General features: G+C 37.9%; 1 protein-coding gene across 1 annotated transcript in view; it reads left to right on the plus strand.

The window, feature by feature from the left end:
* Window positions 1–952: 952 nt before the first annotated feature.
* Window positions 953–17,192, plus strand: part of LOC128860885 (uncharacterized) — a 109,881-nt gene continuing 93,641 nt past the window's right edge. The window contains exons 1-3 of the mRNA XM_054098672.1: window positions 953–1,701; window positions 9,134–9,221; window positions 15,062–15,147. Of these exons, the coding sequence (XP_053954647.1) occupies window positions 1,513–1,701; window positions 9,134–9,221; window positions 15,062–15,147 (363 nt within the window). The 5' untranslated portion in view covers window positions 953–1,512. The remainder of the gene's footprint in view (window positions 1,702–9,133; window positions 9,222–15,061; window positions 15,148–17,192) is intronic.

A 17,192-nucleotide genomic window follows, 5' to 3' on the forward strand; every position in this document is an offset into this window, starting at 1 on the left:
GAATTTCAAATTCACACACCAACCCATTCGGCTACAAATTAAACTTTAAATTTCTTTAGTTTATTTTAATTTTATCCCTTTTGACCCTGGCCATTAAGCGATGTATATAAATTCCTTGCCAACTTGTTAAATAGCACACTTAATGTCAACAGACTGATATATAAAATAATATAGAAATTAAAACTGAAAGATAAAAAATAAAAATAAAAAATTTTCTCTTCCGCCATAAAACCATACGTTTAAATTAAATATTTTAGAGTTTAGGCCATTGCGAAATATGCAATAATAATCTTGGTAAGAAAAACCCGACGGCTGCGCAAAACACACCAAAAGTATTTTGCTAGCAAGTACAAATATTTACCTTTCTGAGGACAAATTTTCAGCATCAAGTTGCGTATATAAATGGAGATATATACACCAATAATTGAGTATGCATGTGGGTATATGTAAATATTTATTTATATTAAGTTGTTCTTACTCGCTATAGAAGTTATTGAAACCAGTTGCTGACCTTTTTGTTTGCGTCTTGCTTGGGAAATAATGTAGTTGTGTTTGCATTTGTATTAGTGGTCATACTGCCACAAGCAAACACAACTGAAATTAGTGTAGCTTCGAGCCCAACAGCAGGTATTCAAAACGTAAAAAGTGATAGATTGCTGGTTTAGAGGACAAATAACTGAACTGAAATTCCTCAGGCCAGTACTTGCAGGAATTGCGAGGAAAAGTGATAGATAAGTTACCCCCCAAATATTGAAGTTTCTAAATAAGGTTTTTTGATTCAAAATAAATATGGAGAAATGCGGAAAATATGCGTAATGTTATGTATAAATAACTTGGAAATTTTCATACTCCCTCTCGCTTTCTCTGTGTATATTCAAAATTATTTATTTCGTAATTAATATATTCTACATATACTATAAAGATATCACATTTTCTCATTGCAGCATCCAACTCACTTCAATTGCTGTAGTCTTAGTAAAATTTGCATAAAGTGAACGAAATACTTGATTTAGAGTTACGAAAGACCATAAAAATTTATTAAATAGCAATCACCACTGACTACATGGCGTATACGTAACCTGTACACAAGAAATGTAATATCACAGTGAAAATAATACTCCAGGCAGAAACATAAACAGCTACCGAATGTAAAAGCACTTTACAAAGACAGACGAAAGCAAAACCTTTAAGACAGCGGTAGAAAATATAGCAGGCGAGAACGCAGAAGGCTGTCTATGGCTGCTTAGCCGGTTAGCTGCTTCAGCCAAAAGTGTGAGGCTTTAATACACAATAAACAGCTATTGTTCGGCACACTAAAGACGCCTACAACTCACGCAAATTCACAGGACTACAATAAGAGGCGTAATAAGAACAAGAATACCACAACACTAGCCGCACCAGCAAAAGGTGTTAAACGGGATCGAGTTTCTTTGTTGCCCAACACCAACAGCAAGTGATAACAACTACAACAATAATAACAATAAAAAAGCAAATCAACAAGCAGAACAGAACATGAAAATGAAAGCCAAACATAAAACGTGTGTTGTGGCAGCCGCGGCAGCCGCGACTGGTGTTGGCGTCGGTGCGGGCGAGAAGATGAAGTCGGTAATATTATATCCATATGGGCCACTAACGGGGACAGGATGTTGTCGCATGCTACATGCGAAAAATTTGGCGTTAACAAGTGCGATTTACACAATTGTAAGTACGAGTATAATTTGAATAGAAGCGAAATTCAGAAAAAACTAAAAATAAAAATTAAACAGAGCTGAGAAACAAAGAAATAAAATTAAAAACGACTGAGTGAGTGACGTGGGTGAGATGAGGAAACGGAAAAATTCTGTTAATTTTTACGTTGTGGTGGTGCGAGTGGGTGTATTTGCATGTGTTTTTATGTGCTCGTGCGCAAATGCGTGACATTGCGACACATCGCGAATAAATGAAACAAAAAAATGGGAATATAAAAACTATGTATGCATAGCCTAATTTTTATATCCCCGCACATTTCACTAAAATTTAATTTGAGCTGGCTGTTAAAATTTGGAATCAAGCAAGCTCATAGATAATAAGAGCTATAGCTTGTAATATAACATCAGACGAACATACGGAAAATTTGATCTGACTTAAATTTTTTTTTTTTTCAAATATCTAATTTCCCTCTTATTTTTTTGTTGGGTTGAGTAGTTGAACCGAATTTGAGTTATTTCGCCTCATTTATAACAGACATATTTTTTATTTTTTTCGTAAATTACCGTTATGTAAGTGAGGGTGTGATCATTGACCTATTTCGCCAATTTTCAGTACAAAACTACCTTAAGCGTATCCCATTGCTGTGTGCCAAGTTTCATTGCAATATGTATAGAAAGGCGTTTTTCAATAGGTGCGCTTCAACTGTTTTCCGATAGGGAGGGCGAACGACGCAATATTTTTTATTTTTCGCTTGTTATTTGTAAACTTCATTAGTATAAATTTCATCATGGATCGCTACACTCTTGAGCAACGATTGCAAATCGTACAAATTTTTTATGAAAATAATCGTGCAAATTTTTTATGAAAATTTATAAATTTTCCAAAAAATCATCTTCAGTGATGAAGCTCACTTTTGGCTCAATGGCTCTGTCAACAAGCAAAATATGCGTTACTGGGCAGAAAGCAATCCACACGTGATTCATGAGGCACCGTTGCATCCCGAAAAAATCACTGTTTGGTGCGGTTTACATGCCGGCGGCGTAATTGGCCTATATTTTTTCGTTGACGAGAACGATCGCCACGTTACTGTGAATGGAAATCGATACCGCGACATGATAAACGATTATTTTTGGCCGCAATTGAATGGTATGGACTTAGACGACATGTGGTTTCAACAGGACGGGGCCACAAGCCACACAGCACACGCTACAATTGATTTGTTGAAGAGTAAGTTCGATGAGCGCATTATTTCCAGAAATGGACCGGTCGAATGGCCGCCGCGCTCATGTGATTGGACGCCTCTAGACTATTTTCTTTGGGGTTATGTGAAGTCATTGGTCTACAGTAACAAGCCGGCGACGATTTGTGAGCTCAGAGCCAATATTGAACGCGAAATTGCTGGAATTTCGGCCGATTTATGCAAAAGAGTGGTCGAAAATAGGGTTCAACGATTGGACTTCGTAAAACGTGCACGCGGTGGTCATGCAAAAGAAATCGAATTTCATACTTAAATGTATATGTTCAAACTCGATAATAAAAAAAAATTAGTTAAAAAAGTCAAACCGTTTGTGTTTTATTCAAAAAAGTTCAAAAGTTGAAGCGCTCTTACTGAAAAACTCTTTAGGTTTTGCTCGAGTAATCGTGCGCACAGACGGACGTATGGTGATACCTTTCACCATTCCGAGCATTTTTGTATGCATATTTCTGTATTCCTTTATACTGTTCACATACAACCGTTCTGTGAACAAAAGTAAAATACCCTCGTGCGTATCTGCGGGAGAGTACAAAAACAACAAATAGCGAAGAGCGCAATACAATCACGTATGCGCCCCACTGGTTAATCTATGTAGTCTGCATATAAAAATGGTATTAAAATTTAATTAAATTTGCGCGTCTTTAATACGTGTGCCATGCGGAAGTGGCATACATTTTAAAGTAAATTTATTCATATAAATTCCGGTACATGCTCAGCACTCACACGCAAGCGTAGTATAAATCTGTGCTGTTGCATTTTGCACGCAAAATATTTTTCATATTTTTTCATACCATCAAATCGCAGTTATGACGTGTGTCACTTAATTTTTAAATGTGAGCGAAGTTTTATTAATTTATTAGCGATTTTATTTGCGGAGATTGAAACTACTATAGTATTTTTTGCTTGAGTATGAATTTGAATTGAATTTGAAAAGGTCGAGCCAAGGAGCACCAGGAGATTTGGTGGCTCCTAAAACACTCAGGCTAAAGAGCCCATTGTATTTAAAGCTCTGGAAAGGGGGTAGATAGTCAAGGAGAGAGGGAGAAAAGTATCAGAGAAAGAGATAGGAAAGAATAGAGACAGAGATAGAGATAGTTAGTCCTGTGAGAATTTTCCAGATTCTTTGGAAAATCTGTAAATATCCTCCAGTTTTAGAGAACGAATATTACTCATTCTCAAACATCGGAACCCAATACTCGTAGCCTTGCTCTAGCAAGGGCAGGACACTCACAGAGAAAGTGCTCAGTGCTATCCGCCTCCTCCAAGCATGACAGGCATACCGGGTTCTCGATGATTCCAATGGTGGTCATATGCTGACCCCATGGGTTGTGTGCTGTAATGATGCCGACCATCAACCGAATGTCTTTCCTTCTAAGTTTTAGTAGAAAGTTTGACAGTTTTCTGTTCGGACTTGTCACAAAACACTTTGCAGTTCTGCAGCGTTCCAGACCGGACCATCGCTCTTTATGTAGATTGCCTACATAATCGCTGATCCAATTCTTGATTTCTGCGGGACTGATTCCGATTATTGGCTCTGGCCCCTGTGGAGGCACCGCTGATCCACGGTTGGCCAATTCGTCGGCAATTTCGTTTCCTTGAACACCGGAGTGTCCTGGAACCCATATAAGTACAAGCCTGTTCTGTCTTGCGGCAGAATTAAGCTTCTTCTTACATTCTTGAACAATCTTTGAGGTTTGCTTCGCGTTCTCCAGGGCCTTCAATGCAGCCTGACTGTCACTGAAGACTCCAATCTGTTTCCCGCTCCATCTCCTCTTGATTATCCATTCGGCTACTTTTAGGATGGCAAAAACTTCTGTTTGGAAAACAGTTGCCATTCCCCCCATAGCATAGTAATACTTATCACTATCGTTTAAGTACCATCCGGCTCCAGACCCTATTTCAGTCTTGGACCCATCGGTAAAGAAAATATCCGTCAAACCTCCCTGCATGCATTCTGGATTTTCTCCATTGCTCACGCAATGGAAATCTGACATCAAATTTTCTTCCAAATGAAACTGTGGGTATCAGGTCATCTTTAGGTGCCAAAAACAGTGGATACTGCTCCGACAGCAACTTAAAGATTCCTCTTTGTCCCGAAGTTCCATCTTCGTGCCAGAAACCATATTTATGGAGTCTACACATAGCTTTTATTGCTTCTTGTTGTATCTTAAGATCCAGGGGGAGCAAATCAAGCATAGAATTTAGGGCATCACCAGAGGTTGTACTCATGGCACCCGTGATGCATAAACATACTCTTCTTTGCAGCCTGTATAGTTCCCGGATTGTGGACTTAACCATGCGCCGTCGCCACCAGACCACAGAAGCGTAAGTGATGATTGCTTGAGTATAGAAAGAAATATAAGCGCACATAACTGAATGTGAAATAACTAAACTGGAAACTATCGCAAGCTTTTCTCTCAATAGTACTAAAAAAATACACTTTTGAAATAAAAATCAAGAAATTAGATATTAATATTGGATCGTGGAAAGGAAATGCAGGCTTAAAATTATTAAGACTTGTGAAACTATTAATTCTACTAGTCCTCTACATTAATATTTCCATAAATGGGCAACATTTTTGTACGAAGCATAAATTCACATACAAATGATAGCCCTACGCTTGCCGTTCAATTTCGAAAATTCGTGTATTTTTGGTGGCAAAATTTATGTGATTTATTATCAATTGGGAAACTTAAAAAATGTACTTATTTTTACACAAGACAGTGCAATAAAAATATTGCTTAACTAAAAGCGCTGGAATAAAATAACTGAAAATAGGTTTATACTCGTACTGGTGTCACATTGCAAGACGGGTACGCTATTTAATTTTTAAAAATACCTATTAAAGATATGTGATGCTAATTTCGTTTTGCATTTTACATTTACTGCATTACCTATAGCAGTATTCAGTAAAATTTTACTGATATTGAAATTTAATTTGCATTACCAATAAAACATTTACTAATTATTGGTAGTCAAAATGTGATGCATTATGATCAGGGAAATTAATTCATCTAAGTGCTCAATAAGTATATTTAGTGTTATGTTTGCTGTATGTGTATACTCACGCAATTCGGCTGCCGTTGAGATATACACGCATTGATTGCTCTAAACCTAATGACACTTTTTTTCTGATAGATATAATTCAGCATTGCCAAATGTACAAAAGTTATGTCAAATATATCATATAATAAGGTTAGTTCACACTGAGAGAATACAATTCATTTTTGTTAGTAAATTTTAATTTGCATATACAACATTTAGTTTTGCCTTATCCTTTTTGTCTCAGGAAAAATAAATGAACGTATGGCATACTAAAAACAATAGAGTCAGAATTTAAAACCGAAATATTCAGGAAAGGTTCAAATAAAAAATGTGTGAACATTTATTTAGTATTATGAACGCAATGCATGCATCAATAAAGAAAGTCCATCTTGTGCAAAATGCAATCATAAAACAAATGTTCATTTTGCCGATGATATATAAGGAAACTATGAATTCATAAACGGAATACCCCGATTGAAAAGTTGAGTTGTGACACTTTTTGCATTTCGTGCGCGATATAACAGGATCATAATCCGATAGCTGTCTACAATCCAAACAAAAGAATTGTATGAAGACCAAAGGCATTCCAGAAATAATTCCTCATTCAGCCTGATGCTTAGGTTGCTATTTTTGCCCTATTTGTGCCCTTTGACATTCAACTGCGTTTTTTAAAACCCTTTTAGAAATTGCAACAACGCAAGGAGAAGATGAAATCAAGAAATGCTGGAGCTTACAGGTCCATTATAATACCACTGCACGACACGGAAACCTCATTTATTTTTCTTCGTGGAACCATTTTGTTGCTCCTATGAAGCTCAAGATTGACCTCATCTCCCCGCCAGGCAGTTCCGTAAGGGAATTGAGGAAAGAATTACCTAGAAAACCAGCTCTGATTTTAGCTAAGACTGAACAATTGCAGAGGAAGTGCTTAACTCTTTGTTCCTATTCCTCATTTCTACAACTTCTATAATATTCATGGGAGAAAGCGTCTGGTCTGAAGAAATGCCTCCCAAATAGCCAGTGGCCAGTTATATAAGCCCGACCTTTTTCTCTTGAAAGGCTAAGCAGTTCCTTTGTGTTTTTCTTATTTCTTTGCGGCCACAGTAGACTAGCGGTTAGGCAGCTGCCTTCATCTCTCTATGACCTTATAGATCTCTTGGATAATGTTGTTTTTGATTATTAGTTTGGTCGTGGCCATAGTTGTCTAAATAAGCCTCAGGGTCAGAAGGCAAAAAATTAGCATGAGAATTTTGAAATCCTTGTTTTAAGAAAAGCGAATCTTTCTGTTTTTCTTCTTTAGGTCCTTAATCTCTCGTGAAACACAAGGCATCAACCGCGCCTGGGCGCCATTTCGTGTGAGTTTTGGCTATGCACTTCAATTGGTTTTAGCTCTCTCCAATCCAGCTTCCCTTTCAACTGTTCGCCTCCAAGTTTCACTTGGTTACCAGGCTTGCGACCAACATTAGTGTGAGAGCTCCATTGCAATGCCTTTCGTGCAATACAAGCATCGAGAGTGTGTGCCCAACGCATCTCCAGTTTTGGCGTTTTATGAGCATTTTGACTCGCTCCATTTGTTTCTCTTTCAGTAAATCTGAGCTCGAATTTATTTTGGGTAAAAAATTGCGGAAGATGTTCCTCAGGCAGCGATTTGTTGGAAGGCTCGTAGTGATGGATTTGCGCTCTTTCCATGAACTGCAAGCCTAACGTATATTAGAACTGAGTGGATTTAAAAATTTTCATTTTTTTGTGAACGCTGATGTTGTTATTGCGCCACACAGAATACCAAAGGCGGCTTTGGCTTACCAATGCGAGAGTCTTCGTCCGCAGCATCGAAAACTGCTACCTCGCTACCAAGATATGAAAATTGCTTAGCACATTCCACTGTTGCACCAGAAATATTCACAATTGCAGTTGCGTTGCTAGACAAACTTAAAATTTGTGTCTTACTGCATTTAATTTTTAAGCCGGCAGTTGTAGCATATTCCTCTAGTGATTCAACCAAACCATTCAATTGCGGTATTCTGTGTGCTAGGAAGCATACGTCTTCAGCATAATCGAGGTGTTGAAGATAGCTAAATATGTCCCATCCACAGTTTCGATGCGGTAGCAGGGCAGCTTCCAAAACATCACCAATAAAAAGCAAAAACAGCACAGGTGATAGGATACACCCTTGTCGAACGCAGCTTTGTATATCAAAGGGGTCAGACAGTTTCCCTTTACTATATGTAACACGCGGCACCTGGTATTTTCGTATGTTGCCCTATTAAAGATATCAGTTTCTCAGGCACATTTCTTCTTCGTAAAGCCGTCCAAGTGCCTGCTTAACGCTGTCAAAAGCTTTCATAAAATCTATAAACACCACATGCAAGTCTGTGCTATATTCCACAGGTAGAGGTTTTTGAGTTGGAATATTTTCTCCTGTTGGTTTATTTTATTTATTTCTTATTGTCGAAATTAAGATAATTGGTTTTGTGTTGTTCAATATAATATGGATAATAAGACCGAAGCACTCTATTTGTATCATTGAAAAGGTTGAAGTTTTGACGGCAGACCTGGTTCCGTTGCACTGGTTATGTGAATTTATGCTCCAAACAATGTGGTGACATCCTCGGCCGGGGTACTGTTCATTTTTTCAAAACGATTTATAGCATGATATATTAAATACATATTCCAAAAATCCCTAACCTGGAACAAATAGTTGGGAAGATGTGATGAATTATGTCTTCCCTGGACGCGTGGCACCACCCGCTTTTTTGTAGTTTTGTGTAGTCTATATTGTGCCGTGGGATCACATGAACGTACCATACAAATTTTATAAATATCGGTTGTGTACATTGGACGCATATAAAAACACTCACATTCGTTGTTATTTATGACACATTAATTACATTAAGCACATCAATTAAACTAATTAAGAGCATTTAAAGCTTTGGTCACTTCACTGTTGTTTTGGTTAATTCTGAAATGCAGAATACAATTAAAGTAATGAAAGGTTGACTGGCGTGCGCACGTGCCATGGCGTATGAGTGACGTGCTGTCTGACCTGCGTAATTACCTTTAATGATATATTAATTATTGGATACAGTTATTAATTGCAGCCTTCTCCCCAGCTAACATTTATTTTATTTTGTATTTATTTCGCAGAATATGTCGCTTTTAATTGTTTTGATATACTCTTGGCGTATAAACGTGAATATGCGAAAGGCGGAGGCTTTAGAGGATGTTTATTATGGTAAGTGTTAAAGGATTTACGAATGGATTTAAAGTCTGGAGGAACTTTTTGCATGATAAGTTTACTGCTATATGTGTAGAAGCGTATTTATTTATGCAAAATAGGATTATTTCATTTATAGAAACTAATAGCAGTTATGACAATATTTGTCTAAGGTTTTAATTTAAGAAAGCTGGCCAGTGACAAAAAACATCAGAAATCTAAATATAAATGAATTAAACACAACAGCAATAATATGATTTATTTTTCGGTATATTAAGCTTATTCTTTGTATATAAGACTACAAACATACCTACGTATATTCCAACATAAATATGTATTTTTCTCAATTCTCATATCTTAACATTTTTACCTAAATTCTCCGCATGTGTCTGCCATTTACACACGACTTATATACTATAATATGTACGTTCACATGTGTTTGTTTATCTTATAAAGGTTATGTTCGGCCAGATGACCTCAATTTGTAGCATTAAAAGCCTAAAAGATGAAAATATAACGAGTGTTGAACACACACGTAATTCTCACTCGAGTAAAGCTACGTAAAGTAAACGCTTAGCTTGGAAAATTGAGAATGTGTATGTGTAGGTGTATGGTAGAGCAAGTGAATGTCTAACCAATTAGTTAAGGCGTTGTAATCCGTTTGCCAATTTATGTGAGATTTTCATTTGTAAGCAATTTGATGCTGGAATAATGATGGCATTACTTGACAGATGGGAAGCAGGACAAACTTCCAAATCTATACTCACTAAAGCTTGTTTGCTTGCTTTAATCTGCGGATTATTACATGTACATATATGCAAGTGTATATGTCGGCAATACACACTACGTTTGAGCTGGTTTCTTCTCCAGTTTGTAGTGTTCACATTCTTTGTATTCCTTTGAAGCTCGAAAAAATGGGGAACATATAATTGTTTAAGCCGCTTTCGCTTTGACAGTAAGCGCAATAATGAAGGAATTACAAGAATTACAAGAATGACAAAAGTGCTGATAAAAGAGCTTATTACATATTTGGCAAAAAGCGAAGATTATCGAATACTTGAATTCGTGAATGCCTTCACACATCAAAATGAAAATATTTTCTATTTCGAGGCAGTGGTGTTGTTGTGTACCGAAATGGTCACCAAGTAACTCGAGATACTCTACATGTGACTCACCTTGGGAGATATTAAAGGGTTGATCAGAAGCTTGAGACTTTTTTCGTGTCAAAGGACTCGCCACAAAAATCCAATGCGTCTGCATATCAACTTTGTTAGCCCCTTTCAAGCTGTTTTCGGTTTTGTAGGTTTGTGTAAAAAGATCGTCTAGTGTTCATTACGCTAGTAGTGCTATGTATTTGTAGTCGAATTATTATTTTATGTAATCCCTAATGCAGGTCTTCGTGAGTTCTAACAAGCCGTTCAGCCTTTTGTGAGCAGTATCCTTCAAGGATGAAAACTATGCTGATCGTAGGCACATATGTAGTCCTAGAAAGATCAGTACAGCGACAAGTAAGTGTTCCCAAGTTTCCATATCATTCGTTTCATTGAACTAATCCCATTATGGCTGCGCGATGTGGGGTGCGACAGTGTCCCGTCAGTATTCTAACCAATATTTTGTAAATTTCGTATTTCAAGTCCTCAGCATAATTTTGGCAGGTTGAGTGCTCCCATATCAAATGCGTTTCCGAATATAGTTGTTCATTCAGTTCCGTTTTCAGAAAGGAGACTGGGTATATGTCTGACGTGCTCAAGCTCGACAAGCGAATACGTGTCTTAGCGAGCTCATCGGCCCTCTCATTTCCTTCTGTTCCCGTGGGTCCTGATATCCAGTAAATAGTGGTTTGCCCATTTTCACAGAGTTCATCTATTTCAGGTCTGCAGTGTTAAACACATGCATAGTTCAAGGAGCCATAATTGCTTTAATAGTCGCCTGGCTATCAATGAAATTGTTAATCTGAGTATTAAGAAGGGCTAATTCCAGAGCAAATTTAGCTGTTTTTGTTGTAGCATAGATTTCGCCTTGAAATATACTACAGTAATTAGGTAATCTGGAAGACTTTTGGAGATCAAATTTCGGACAAAAAGCAGGCGCTCGTACTCCTTCCATATACAGCAGTTTATAGGTATACGGGTCAGAAAATTCAGATGCATTGTGACAAATAAAGCCTAGAACTGAAAGTGATTTTGAAAGAATAAAATGTGGCCACTGAAGGAAAATTTCGTATCGAATAAATCTTCAAGGTCCTTAAACTTTGGTACACTTTGTAGTACATTATTAAAAATGGTGTTTGGGGTCCTAAAAATGTACTGACGTCCCGAAAATGTTAAATAAAAATATTTTTGAAATTTAAATATAGACGTGACCTCATTCTCCAAAGATGGAGATTGTTCAAGTCGACACACAAAGAGCAACAAAGTTACTCTATCAGCACTGTCTGTTCGTCAAATATGGCTTAAGCCATTGCAGAAAGCGCATGCTCAATTAGATATGAACAAATTTAAGGCTTAATTTCGTCGGGTGTCGTTCGGCAACACAGCAATTCTATATCAAGCGAGCGAAGTATTTTGGGCATAATTGTAAAGTTTTCTGAAAATTTTTATGTTAGGAATTTTGTAGACTAGAGTATAATACGAATTAAATGGAAAGAGAAAACTGCAAACCGATTGGGTTGGTGTGCGACTACATTGGGTAGAGCCCAGGTTCGAAACTCAATGGAAGCATTAAGCATGAAATGAGGCAAAAAATGTCCCCTCTGGGCAGACAATGGCAAGGCTAGGTAAGGTTATGTTGAATCGATTATCCACTCTGAGATACACTATCCCTATCTCTCTCTCTCTTACTGCAAAAGGCACAAGAGCATTCTAAGCCTGTACAAGGCTTTTTGGAAAAACATGGGGTCTCAGCCCCAGATTGACTTGCTGGACATTCACTACAGTTGCTAAGCCTACAGTCACCTATGCTGCCATAGTATAGTGGCCCAAAGTGAACAAACGAAAGGCGGTAAATGATTTCAAGAAATTGCATCGGTATAACAGGAGCAAAGAAAACATACCCAACTGACGCAATAGGGGTGCTTCTATGCATACCACCGCTTCCCATCTCAATTGAAAAAGAAGCACGTTTGAGCACTTTAAGACTAAAAAGCGACTCCGACCTAAAAAGTGGGGATATTAGAGGACAACTTAAGATCTGAGAAGACTTCTGACGTACTCCTATTCTTCATAGGGTGGATACATTATCTTCCAAACCCATTTTTTAAGGAGCCTCCAAATTCGTATTAATGAACGTGTGGCCTGGAAAAATAATTATATCATCTTCAAACCCGGATCCCAGATATGATACACTGATGGACCGAAATTAGAAGATGGTAGAGCAGGGCCGGGTATCAATGGGCCTAAATTTAAAAAATCGATTCCAATCCCCAACTATCTTCCAGGCAGAAATGCAAGCCATGTAGATATGTATGAGGGAATATCTCCGTAGAAAAATGAGAAGAACTCACATTTACATAACTTCAGATGGTCAGGCGGCTTTGAAAAGCTTTCTATCAACTACAATTACCTCAAAAATAGTACATGACTGACTGAACCTTCTTTATATGGCTAGAGAACTTCAACAAATTATTACTGGGTTGGGTTCCTGGACACGAAGAAAACAAGGAAAACGAAATAGCGGGGCAACTAGCAAAATGAGGGGCAAACATGTCCCAATTGGTCCTGGATCTTTCTATGGACTACGAAATTATCAGGAGGTAAGAGGTGAAGAAGTTCGTTGAATACTGACGAAACTCTATAGGTCAGCAAAAAGCGAAACAATTCCTAACGCCGGACAGAGGAGTTTCTAATATTCTACTCTCACTTAACAGAGTAGATTTAAGACTTTTAGCTGGCACTATCCGCCGATTCTGTGAAATGGACACAGAACACATTCTTTGGAAACGGCTACAACACATTGAAGGTACTGTTGTGCCTCCATATAAACTAAAAAACATTAATTCCCACAATGTGCTAAAATTTTTAAAAAGCTCCAAGCATAGTGTATCTCAGCAGGCTTTGCACAATATATTCACTTTGGTCGCAGTGCGCAGTATCTTTATAATAAGAATAATAAGTCTTCCAATTCATTAAAGGATTCTCTACCTAAAATGATGAGTCTATGTCTGAATAGAGCAGGCAACATCTAGACAACAGCCTGCTGATTAGGCAATGCCCCTAAGTGCTTATCTCGTCTTATCAGAGATTCTGAAAGACACTACAATAGTCGAAAGGCGAAAACTGAAGGAGATCCTCAGATGTTCGGAATATAGGTACATCTCCACCCACCCTGCCCTCGAGCTTTGAGTCATCTGGTGTATGCATGGATGGACTCGCTCTGTCTTACCTCGTCCCGTTCCCACTCTTATCTCGAAGGTAGGAAGGACGTGAATGTTGTATTGGCAAGTGTAGGGAGAAGTGCATAGTCTACCTATCCGGGCAGATCCAAAATGCCACCGAGGATTTTACTGTTTGTTTTACAAGTGTTCGGCCTTATTGCCGCACTGCGCACGACATATATTGAGTGCAGGTCTACCGGAAGGAAGTTTAATGTCGCATACAATGCTTTCGATAGTGTGGTTGACATCGCGCCAATTATAAGAACAGCTGAGAGTTTTGCACCTTGTCAACTCTTTTAATATTCACGCCTTTCTCAAGGGTATTCCACTATATTGCAATACCACAGTAGAAAATTGGTATAACTACAGTTGTGTAGAGCCAATGTACCTACCATTTTGCGTTTCAACCCCCATTTTTCCCCAATTAGCTTTCCGCAGAAGAACAACGCTGTCATAGCTTTGCGTACGCTCTCCGCGTCTGTGAGGCCCCAATTCAGCTTCCTATCCACTACAAGACGTAGATATTTAGGCCTTCTGTTGCTCTGAGAGGGTTTCTCTCTAAGAATTTTGGTAAAAGAGCAAGTGTTTTATGTCTCCTGATGAACAGTAACAGATTCGTTTTTTTCCAGATTTTCTTCTAGTCGTCTATTTTTGCACCAAATTGGTCGTCTATTGAGAGATCTTTGAAAGATCTCACAGTGTTGGCAGGTGTTTACACGAGATTGCTATTAAAATATCATCAGCATATGAAATAATCGTATCCCCCATTTTTTCGAGTTGGTCAAAGGTTCCACAGAAGTGGAGAGATTACCTCACCCTGGGGTAGTTGCCCCACGATGGCAAACTTTCTAGTGTATTTCTGTATGGAAAAACATCTCATCAAAATTCATCTGCTGTTCCAAGATGGCATAAAACGTTGAGTTTATTGGTGCGAAAACATCAACATGCACACCACAAATACCACGCCAAAAACCACGCCAATTATTATTATTGTTACTAAGCCGGAAGCCATTAAAAAAAGTTTAGAATTTTGAAATTTATTCAATGTAGAAAATTCTGGTAAAAGTTAATTTTTTTTGTTTAAAATTTTTAGGAAACTTTAGTTAACCAATTTTCAGAAAAATTTACGACCATGTACTTGAATCACTTGACATTGGAGTTCTCTACAATATAAAGCTGCCAAAAGATAAAATAAGAAGGAAAATACTCGGCGTAAGATAATGTAATGAAAGTAAAAGTAAAAAAAAAAAAAAAATAAGAATATTCCCACAATATTCCACAAAATGTTACAATTTTTTTTTAAATTTTACAAACGTCTCGTAGAAAATTTTTGTTATTATTTTAACACCTTTATCATATTCAGTTGACGAAACCTTGTAACTTAATTAAAATTATGTTTCTATTGTTCAGAGTAATTGAAAGTGTGTTTGAAAAGCTTATTTTGAAATAATAAATTCTATAACAAAAATTTTACTCTCACTTTCAGGTGTTCAAATTGCATATTTCGCCATTATCGGCACACAAATGTCCATGATAGTGCTGAGCGTTATGCTGATATTCGGAATTTATAAGGTAAGTCACATAACTGCTTTTACTAATATAAATCACTTCAGACGCTGGACGAAACAAAGTAGAGAAAAAATTCTAAATTTACTTTCATGCTGTATATTTGTTCAGGTGGATCTTGCGAAATGTAAATCTGTGTAATATTTACCTTTCCGTGGTAACCTCGGGTCACTTGTGCCTCGGTAAAAGTGACCCATAGTTGTATCTTGTGAAGAGGGGAAGGGAGCCCGTCCGAAATATATCGAAAAAAATTTTATTGTAGTACCCGACAAAACCCTACAGTAGGACACCTCCAGTTCTTTGCCAGCAACCGTGAGTGATAGTTCAATATTTGAAAAGGCACGAGTGACCCGAGAATACCGTGAACGTGTACAAAAAAAGTAAGGCAAGAAAATTTTTTTTTTTGTTTTCCTTTATATGTAATGAAAAAAAATATTTGTAGAAAAAAAAACTTTTAAGTAACAACAGTATAGCGTTTAATAATTTTTTTCAAATATAAACACGTGTTTACGAAATTTGAGCATTTGAACGTAATGGGAAGGTAGGTAGATAGGTAGGTAGGGTGGTTGTCGTAAGACACACTTAGACCTTCGGCAGGTCCATTGTGATACCACTGGAGCTTATCCTTACTCTACGTGTTCCCTTTCAATCCATCCGGTTGCTTTAATAAACGAGCAGAGCTTCGTTAGTTTTAGATGGGCTATGCCCGCTACATCGGTTAGAAATGCTGTATCGAGAGTGCGCAGCCTTCTCATAGCTAGGCTTTCACGTTCACATAAAAGGTGTCTGACTGTTTCCTCTTCTTCTGTATTAAGACAGCTTCTACAGAAATCGAAGTAAGGGAGTCCTAACCTTCTAGCGGGGCTGCCTATTAAACAATAACCAGTTAAAACACCTATAATTTTTCTTACAGATTCTCTGTTGAATCTTAGCAAGATCTTCGATCGACCGCTGTTCCAGTTCGGCCATGTCTGTCTGCTTAGTTCGCATGTTGTGAGGTTTTGCCAGATTGTATTTACCTTCTTGATGGTTTCCCTGTTTATAAGTAATTTACAAGTGGCTATGGGCATGGGTAATAGCGCCGTATCCAGTTCGACAGTTTCCTGCAATGTTCCTGTGGCCTGGTACCCAGATAAGGTGCACCTTGTAGCACTTAGATACGTCATCTAGTAGTTTAAAACATTCTAGAACTGTTTTTGAGGAGTGCGTTTTTGATTCAAGCGCTTTTATTGCTGCTTGACTGTCCGATTAAATGAAAACTTCATTTGTGGATAATACTCTCGTTTTTATTTCTTTAAGTCCCTCTTTTATTGCAGTGACTTCCGCCTGAAATACAGTGCAATGGTCAGGTAAGCGAAATGATTGGAATACTCCGAGTTTATTGGAGTAGACCCCTCCACCTACTTTGTTGCCCAGTTTTGAGCCATCTGTGTAGATGTTTAAGTCATTTTTCTTAACAATAAGCCTGTTATCCCATTCCTTTTTGGAAGGAAATACTGTGACAAAGGATTTATTAAAATTGATGTCCTTGGTCTTACAGAAATCCGTTGTGCTGGGAATGCAGAGGAATTGTTCTAAAATTGAGGAGTGTCCTCTTTGGTTCGTTCTGAGTAGGCCGGTTTCTCTTAGTCTGAGAGTTGCTTTGGCAGCTGTTTGCTTACCGTACTGCTCTATTGGTAAAATGTTAAGCATAATATTTAGTGCATCTGTGGGTGTGGTTCTGAGGGCTCCGCAGAAGCAAAGACTGGCGTGTGCCATGGTTCTTTTAATGCACAATTTATCTAAAGCTGGCCACCATACTAATATGCCGTATGTAAGGATTGGTCTGACAATTGCCGTGTAAAGCCAGTATACGATAGATGGGGAGAGACCCCAACTTAGTCCTATCAGCTGTTTACAAGAGTATAGTGCTATTGTCGCCTTTTTCACTCTATCTTCGACATTTGCCTTAAAAGTTAGCTTTCGGTCTAGTATTAGACCTAAGTAGCGGGCCTCATCACTAAATGACAGTGCCGTTCCACCTAGAGTCGGAGGAGCTATATTTAGAATTT

The sequence above is a fragment of the Anastrepha ludens genome, chromosome 4 (assembly GCF_028408465.1).
Source record: "Anastrepha ludens isolate Willacy chromosome 4, idAnaLude1.1, whole genome shotgun sequence".
NCBI classification, from domain to species: Eukaryota; Metazoa; Arthropoda; class Insecta; order Diptera; family Tephritidae; genus Anastrepha; species Anastrepha ludens.